Genomic DNA, 9,531 nt, shown 5'->3' on the forward strand with positions numbered 1-9,531 from the left:
AACATGTGATAAGACCGCAAGTTTACTGTTTAATATCAAACATTGTAATCATCTGTCTTCGACAGCCAGCGACGTCCTAGTATGGCGGCCAAGATATTAAGTGAGATGGACTCGGGCTGCAGTGGAGAAAGAAAAGTAATGCAAGATCAGACTTTCGAAACCAAAAGGAATGAAAGTTGGCTCAAAACAAACGCTTCTGATTTCATATTCCAAGACCGTAGATCCATTAATTGCTGCTTCTTGAGAAATAATATGTCAAAGATTCCTGACATCCTGGGAACAAAAGTTGCCAGATAAATGAAAGAAACAACAAAATGCCAGTCCTAAATGGACGCTTCAGTAAACAAAGATTATAGAAGTTCGTATATATGTGCGAAGATCAATCTGTCTTAACTGTCATTCAGGCTTATACTACTAGGCTAATGTAACAAAGGATACACCCTCTTTTGTCATTATGAGGTTACCGAACTAATATTTCGATTTTTATTGTCTTGCTGAACAACGACGTTATGATACAATATCTCTACAAGCAGTAGATCCTTCAAAGATGGCAAAAAAATAGAATCATATACACTAAATCAACCGCTGCCATTCTCATTTTCTTCATCTTCTCCATGGTCTATCGTCGCAATCTCAGCTTGAGTTTTCTCAAGAATTTGCCTCCTCTGCAATTCCAAATCTCTATGGAACTCCATTCTCATATTTTCCAGCTCTACCAACTGCTGTCTTTTACTAATCTCGATCCTTTCATAAATCTCACCGAACTTCAGAATAGAATCAGCAAGCAGTTTTAAAGAAGCTCCACTTCGCCTGTTTTTTTCAGTCTTCGTTTTCTTGGGCGGAAGAAGGTTGTCCGATTCATGTTCCTCACCCTCGGAAGATTCTGATTTTCTGGGGCTATCCCTCATCTCATCCAACCCATTCGAGCGGTTCAGATAAACTTTCGGATTTATGAAAACATATTCTCCCGAGTCAACACCACAAGAAATACCAGCTTGTTGTGGAAGTGATGATAATAACATATCCATCTTCTTTAAGTACACCCATTCACTAGCCGAACCTTCTTCAGTCTCTCCCAACTTCATCTTCTCCTTTTTGTACTTCTTTTTCAATGTATCCAAACGATTCCGACACTGAGCATTGGATCTTTCACTTTTCGACTCATGAGAAACCATGTTGGCAACTTCTTGCCACTCTACTGAGCGAAGACCTCTTTTCCCCTGTTTGAGAAATCTATCACCCCAAATATCAAGTAAGATAAAGGTCTCACTTTCAGTCCATTCTGTAGGTGAATTACGTCCACCATGAGTTGGTTTTGGCACTCTAGGCGCAAGTTCATAACTCGATAAGGTTTTTATCTTCCTTTTCTTTGGGTACTTCTGTAAGCCATTATAATCAACATCTTCGTCGTTTTCATAATCATCTAGGTCGATCCTTTGGACACCATTCCCTCCATCAACATCAACCTCAATGTCTTCTTCTTCTTCTTCTTCTTCACTATCTCTACTCTCCTCTTCAATATCATCATTATCATCCTCAGCAAATGGGTGAACAGGAGAGGTGTCGACATTTTTGGTAAGAAACTTCTTGTTATTTATTGCACCAAAAGCATTGGGTCGGTACCTTGCTACATCCTCGTCATCCATCTTACTCCACAACCAAAGAAGCAACTATGTACTGCTGTTATAACTATCTTCTTGTTTTACTTAAAAAATTAGTTCTTACAGAACAGAATCCATACACGGCCCAGCCAAATATTCCGTCTTCTATTTCAAGAAACACAAGATTCCTTCTCCATGGAGCACCTATATAAAAACCCAAAAAATAGATCATTATTGCTAAAAGACACAACAACTTTATTTTGATAGGTTTAGCTGTACCCAAAAAGGATCCGAACCAGTGAGGGCGGCGTGAAAAAACCTTTAAGACATTTATGTGTAATTTTTCCATGTCCCATCAAAATTCTTGGACACCCCAGTTAAGTATTTTTTGACAACAGTAACACCATAATACTTATATCTTGAAATGAAAACTTGGTTTCTTTAGGATCACAAACCATAGTGTCAATTTCAATGAAAAGACTGTTTAATATTTATGTTCAACACAAAGGAAACAGCTCATTAATGAAGTAGAACGCCATCAACAAGAAAGCATAATCCAAAACTCCTCGATCATATTCAGTAATTGAATACATAATCTTGCAAAATTTCCAAAAATTGAAAACAAAAACATTTAAATTCTTACCTCAAACAGCTCAATCATCCATCACGTGGTGAGATCATGACTCCAGATTATATTTTCTTATCACCACAAAAAATATTCTAACACAGTCGAGAAAGTAATTATGAATTCAGAGAATAGATTTTCGAGGAAATAGGAATCCTACAAATTTTGGTGGAATCAAATAGAAAATGAAAGAAAACGCATCTCAACGGAGTTTAGTGTAGGTTAACGGGGGATGTGAAGGGGTAGTCACTAACATGCGCTAGGGTGGCACAGTCCGAGAGGCACATCTCACCGGATTCGTGCCCACTCCAGCTGCATGCATTACCGGCTAAAACCGGCATCGAGTCAAAATTTTCTCTTAAATGACTTTCATATGTACGAATATATATCATGGTAAAAATTTGTGTGCTCAGATCTATTTTATGAGACAGATATCTTATAACTCATCGAAACTATCCGTCTGACTCGAGCTTACTCAGTGGGAATATGATAAGATCGAATATTAGGGCTAAAGCTTGTTTAGAAGGGGGTTGAATAAACACTCACTACTTATATAAGTTTCCCGAAAGTTGAGTTCAGTTTATTGATAAACTGATACTCAGAATATTGTCAGTCAATATCAATCAATTAACAATTAAGTGTGGAATAAAACTGATATATAAGAACACGAGATTTAACGGATGTTCGGAGATTTCAAACACTTCTACGTCACCCCTTCTATCACAAGAATAGGATATTCACTAAAAAAACTTTGATTGATACAAAGGTTTGTACAGATGATAAGTGCAAGATTTGCACTTAATTTATATTAGAATCCATTTTGAATTATGCTTGTTTCGAACAGAACTATGCGGTTTTGGTTTGTTTTTGTTGTCATTCCAAAAATGGAGAAAATAGCGGACACGAAGCCAAGTAGAGTCAAGAAAACATAGTGCCATGAAGCCCTCAGACAGAACCTCGCGCGCGCCCGCGCGATGATGTGCAAGAAGATCGACAGAAAGGTGCGCGCGGCCATGCTACTTTACGCGCGACCGCGCGCACATGTACATGGACGGGAGAAAATAAGCTTGCGCGCGACCGCGCGACATCTCGCGCACCCGCGCGCACGGAAGCAGCAGAAAACCCGCGCGGTGGCGCGACCGCGCGCACACACGCATGGGCCAGCGCACGGAGGCAGCGCCAAAACTCGCGCCACCGCGCGCACGGCGTTCCAGAAAACCTTATATAATGCGCGAGCTAGGTCAGAAATAAGAGCTAGCCGTCATTGGAGAAACACACGAGAGAACAGCCGCCTAGGGAGAGGAAACGCACAAGCAAACATGAGACGAAGATTCGGAGCGCGAAGAACAATCACAAATACGAAGAACGACGGATCTGGGGACGGAGACGACACTTCGGATTTGTTATCTTTTCCTTCGCTTTTTATTTTATAGTGAAGCGATGTCTAGAACTATGAATATGTCCTGTGTTCTCTTGGATTTCGTGATGAACTAAATTTTCATTCTAGAGGTTGACGTAGCTTTGTCTATACGATGATTTGACGTGGATATTTTTATGATTGAATTCCGTTTTGTTTAACTGTGTTCTCTATATATTATTTCACTGCAATTTACTGGCCATAAATTGTATGTATTCTGATTAATTCTACAACTCGGGAGAGGGACTAGGATTATAGATCATTAGAGACGCATCGTTGAATGTTTATATCGTTCGGAAGGCGTATAACTTTAGCGAGGCTTAGGTAAGAATATTGTTTGCCTTTACCAATTAAACGTATATTTTATTAGGAATAATTGAATCGAAGTTTGATTGGTACAATTTATTCGTCACTTGGGAAAGGGGGAATAAAATACATAAGTGTTCTTGGCCATTAAATAATAGGAATTCAGGAATTTAAATACAACCAGGAAGAATTATTGTAGAAACTTAGTGAAATCATTACTCTAGATATTTTCTCTCATTGATATTTTTCCATTCGGTGATTAGTTTAATTACTTTCTTGCAATCAAGTCATTTACATAACCCAAACATTCTCTTTTGATTTTTCTGAATAAAGTCTTGACTATTTTAATTACAAGAACTGATATACTTTTTTATGCACACTCCTCGTGGGATCGACACTTGCACTCAAAATTATATTTTACTATAACTTGACGTCGTGCGCTTGCGAGCAATCAAGAAAATACGCAACAAGTTTTTGCCGCCGTTGCCGGGGAGTGTCAAATTTGAGTTTATATCAGTATTGTTACCAATTAGTCTAGATTTTAATTTAGAGCTTTTATTTTATTTCATATTGATTAAGTTTTTCATTTTTTCTTGCTTGAAAGTGTATGCTAAGATCGCAAAACTCAGACTTGCTGATATTTGACCCAGAGATCGAAAGAACTGGGAGGAAGTTAAGAAAAGCAAGAAGGGAAGAGATCTAAGCAATGGCTGAACACAGAGAAAATGACAGACACATCCCGCCAGCGGCTGTACCAATCAGAGATCACTTCAGACCAGTGATCAACAATCATTACTCTGGTATTACAAGAGGAACCATCAACGCAAATAATTTCGAGCTGAAGCCTACTCTAATCAATATGGTTCAGGAAAACCAGTTTGCTGGGACTGCCACTTCTGATCCTCACGTTCACTTGAGGACCTTCTTGGAGATAACGGATATGGTAAAGATTAATAATGTTCCTGATGATATTATTAGACTGCGTTTGTTTCCGTTTTCTCTCAGGGATCAAGCTAGAGGATGGCTCTAATTCGCTTCCCTTGGGAAGTATCACGACATGGCAGGAGCTGGCGACGAAATTTCTGGCAAAATACTTTCCCCCTGCAAAGTCTGCCCAGTTGAAGATTGAGATTAGCACATTCAGGCAGACTGAATTTGAGCAATTGTATGAGGCATGGGAAAGATACAAGGAGCTGTTGAGAAAGTGCCCAAACCATGGCTTCAAAGACTGGGTGCAGATCGAATTATTCTACAACGGTCTAAATGGGCAAACAAGAGGAACAGTGGATGTTGCAGCTGGTGGCACGATCTTTGCTAAATCTCCCGAGCAAGCTTATGAATTTCTTGAACAGATGACGATAAATAGCTACCAGTGGCCGTCTGAAAGGACAGGAGTAAAAAGGACAGCCGGAGTGTATGCTGTGGACCCTATTACATCACTCACTGCACAGGTATCCGCACTGACCACACAACTCGCAGCTATGAACAAAGTGAGCACATCAGAAACTGAGAGTTCATCGACTGTTGCTGAAGAACAATCTATTCCCGAAGAAGCTCAGTACGTCAACAACAAAAATTTTGGAGGATTCGGAGGATATTGAGGTAACCCTCCCCCTAATACTTATCATCCAGGATTAAGAAATCATGAAAATTTTTCTTATGCGAATAATAAAAATGTGTTGAATCCTCCACCGGGATTCAATACATCAAAGGGGGAAGGAAAGTCTTCGTTTGAGGATTTGGTAGGAACATTTGTTGCTGAGTCTGGCAAAAGGATGGCAAGAACTGAGTCTCGTCTGGACAACATGGAGACTCACATGGGAAATATGGGGGCCACAATGAAATCTCTGGAGACACAAATCGGACAGTTGGCCAACGCCTTGAGAGATCAGAACATGAGTCAATTTCCTAGTAACACGGAGGTTAACCCAAAAGAACAGTGCAAGGCAGTCACTTTGAGGAGTGGAAAAGAGTTAGAGGTGCAAAGTTCCAAGGAGGGAATGGACAAGGAGAAGACAGTTGAAGAGGGTGAGTTTGAGGATGAAAAAGAAGAGAAAAATCAAAAGCCCAATGCCGAAGTTAAAGTCGAACAACCTCCTGTATTTCAGCCGACTCTTCCATATCCGCAGAGGTTCAAAAAGAAGAAATTGGATGATCAGTTTGCAAAATTTTTGGAGATCTTTAAGAAGATACAAATCAACATACCATTTGCTTATGCTTTGGAGCAAATGCCGAATTATGCAAAATTTATTAAAGATGTGATGTCTAAGAAGAGGAAGTTGCAGGATTTTGAGACTGTGAAACTGACTAAAGAATGTAGTGCCATCCTGCAAAAGAAACTACCACAGAAATTAAAAGATCCAGGGAGTCTTACTATTCCTTGCTTTATTGGTGGTTCTAAATGTAGTAAAGCTTTATGTGATTTAGGAGCGAGTATTAATTTGATGTCATTTTCTATTTACAGGGTTCTGGAGCTTGGAGAAGTCAAACCTGCCACTATCACCTTACAGCTTGCGGGCAGAAGTCTCACGTATCCACGTGGGATTGTCGAAGATGTACTGGTAAAAGTGGATAAATTTATTTTTCCTGCTGACTTTGTGATTTTAGATATGGAAGAGGATCAGGATGCTCCATTAATCTTTGGGAGACCGTTCCTGGCGACTGGAAGGGCATTGATAGATGTGCATAAGGGTGAACTCACCTTGAGAGTTGGTGGAGAATAAGTCATTTTTAATATCTATCACGCCATGAAGGGATCAAATGAGGTAAGCACTTGTAAAAGCATTGATATTATAGACTCATGTATGTCTCTTGAATGTGCAGGAACTAGGGATCCTTTGGAGAGCTGTTTGACAAGCGCTGCAGGAACTGTTGATGAAGACAATTGGGAAGTGAAAGAACAGTTGTTGGCTCTTGAAGCATCACAGAAAGAAAGAAAAATGGATGCACCGCTTGAGGAATTGGAGGTAAATGAGCAAACAAAGGTAATACATCCTTCCCCTGATTTGAAGGAGCTGCCAAGTCACCTTTGCTATGCATTTTTAGGTGAAAAGTCGACGTATCCGGTAATCATCTCTTCCTCTCTTACTTGTACTGAAAAAGATAAATTATTGAGAGTATTGAGGAAATTTAAAACTGTTTTAGGATGATCGATTTCTGATATTAGGGGAATTAGCCCCACTATATGCATGCATAAAATTTTGATGGAGAAGTCATATACTCCTTCTGTGGATCACCAGAGGAGATTGAATCCAGCAATGAAAGAGGTTGTGAAAAATGAGGTACCGAAATTACTGAATGCTGGTGTAATTTATGCCATTTCTGATAGTAGTTGGGTATTTCCTGTACAAGTTGTGCCTAAAAAGGGTGGAATAACTGTAGTTAGAAACGAAAATGATGAAATGATATCTACTCGTACTGTAAATGGTTGGCGAGTATGTATTGATTATAGAAAGTTAAACAATGCTACACGAAAGGATCATTTTCCACTGCCTTTTATTGATCAAATGCTTGATAGACTTGCTGGCTATTGTCATTATTGCTTTTTAGATGGTTATTCAGGTTATAACCAAATTGCTATAGCGCCAGAAGATCAGGAGAAGACTACTTTCACGTGTCCCTATGGCACGTTTGCTTTTAGGAGAATGTCGTTTGGGCTATGCAATGCACCTGCCACTTTCCAGAGGTGCATGATGGCCATATTTGCAGACATGGTGGAGGAGATCATGGAAGTCTTCATGGACGACTTCTCGGTATTTGGCTCTTCATTTGATCATTGTTTACACAACATATCCCTTGTTTTGCAGAGATGCCAAGAAAAGAACTTAGTTCTTAACTGGGAGAAATGTCATTTTATGGTCCAAGAGGGCATTGTTCTTGGACATAAAGTGTCTTCTCGGGGACTAGAGGTAGACAGAACCAAGGTGGTTGCCATTGAAAAACTTCCTCCACCAAAGAGCATCAAGGGAATAAGGAGCTTCTAAGGACATACGGGGTTTTATCGTAGATTTATTAAAGATTTTTCTAAGATCACTAAACCCCTATGTAATTTACTTGAAAAAGAGTCGACTTTTATATTTGATGATGATTGTTTGCAGGCATTTGAGAAGATCAAAGTGGCATTGGTGACTGCACCGATCATGATAGTGCCGGACTGGAAGGAGCCTTTTGAGCTAATGTGTGATGCAAATGATTATGCAGTGGGCGCTGTTTTAGGCCAAATAAGGGAGAAGATGTTTAGGGCAATTTACTACGCAAGCCGCACAATGGATGCTGCACAACAAAATTACACTACAACTGAGAAAGAAATGCTTGCAATAGTATTTGCATTCGAAAAATTCAGAACTTATTTGATTGGCACAAAGATAATCGTTTTCACTGACCATGCAGCTATTCACTACCTGTTCGCCAAGAAGGATGCAAAACCACGCCTGATAAGGTGGATTTTGCTATTACAAGAATTTGACTTTGAGGTCAAGGATAAAAAGGGTAGTGAAAACCAAGTGGCTGACCACTTGTCGAGGCTTGAGCTGGAAGAGAAGAGGGTAGAGAGAGCTATACAAGAAACATTCCCTGATGAGCAACTCTTCGAGGTAAATTCTATACTTTCTTGGTTTGCTGATATTGCTAATTTTTTGTCTTGTGGCACCCTTCCTCCAGATTTGAGCTATCATCAGAAGAAGAAGTTCGTCCATGACATCAAGTTCTTTTATTGAGATGATCCATTTGTATATAAGAGGTGTGCTGACCAAGTGATTAGGAGATGCGTGGAGGGTATCGAAGCTCAACAAATTTTGGAGAAGTGTCATTCTTCACCATATGGTGGACATTTTGGAGCATCACGAACAGCAGCTAAGGTATTGCAATCTGGTTTTTATTGGCCTAGTTTGTTTAAGGATAGTTATACCTTAGTAAAGTCATGTGATAGATGCCAGAGGTTAGGAAACATATCTAGACGTCATTAATTACCACTGACAAATGTCTTGGAAGTGAAACTTTTTGATGTCTGGGGCATAGATTTCATGGGACCTTTTTCCCCTTCTTTTGGTAATTCTTATATTCTATTAGCTGTTGATTATGTGTCGAAATGAGTGGAAGCAATCGCCACCAATACTAATGACTCTCATGTTGTATCGAAATTTGTGCATAAGAACATCTTCACCAGGTTTGGAACACCAAGAGCCATCATAAGTGACGAAGGTACGCATTTTTGCAATAGAATTTTCAACTCACTTTTGGCTAAATACAATGTGAAGCACAAAGTGGCACTAGCATATCATCCTCAGTCGAATGGACAAGCTGGAGTATCCAACCGGGAAATTAAGCAAATACTGGAAAAGACTGTCAACACCAACCGGAGGGATTGGGCTATGAAGTTGGATGATGCATTATGGGCTTATCGGACTGCATTCAAGACGCCTATTGGGATGTCTCCCTATAGGCTGGTATTTGGGAAAGCATGTCATCTGCCGTTGGAGTTGGAGCATAGAGCATTTTGTGCTGTGAAAAAATTAAATTTTGATTTGAAAGCTTTTGGCGACGTTAAAAAACTGCAGTTGAGCGAGATGGATGAATTCCGAAAT

General features: G+C 39.7%; 1 protein-coding gene across 1 annotated transcript; it reads right to left on the reverse strand.

Moving 5' to 3' along the window:
• Positions 1 to 303: 303 nt before the first annotated feature.
• Positions 304 to 2,559, reverse strand: LOC142553799 (trihelix transcription factor ENAP2-like). The gene is made up of 2 exons (XM_075664305.1): positions 2,245 to 2,559; positions 304 to 1,805 (listed from the first exon to the last, which is right to left on the reverse strand). Exon 2 carries the CDS (start codon positions 1,644 to 1,646, stop codon positions 579 to 581), a length of 1,068 nt encoding a protein of 355 aa, XP_075520420.1. The 5' UTR covers positions 1,647 to 1,805; positions 2,245 to 2,559; the 3' UTR covers positions 304 to 578.
• Between the last annotated feature and the right edge of the window lie 6,972 nt (positions 2,560 to 9,531).

This window comes from Primulina tabacum, chromosome 8 (genome assembly GCF_025594145.1).
Source record: "Primulina tabacum isolate GXHZ01 chromosome 8, ASM2559414v2, whole genome shotgun sequence".
Taxonomy (NCBI): Eukaryota; Viridiplantae; Streptophyta; class Magnoliopsida; order Lamiales; family Gesneriaceae; genus Primulina; species Primulina tabacum.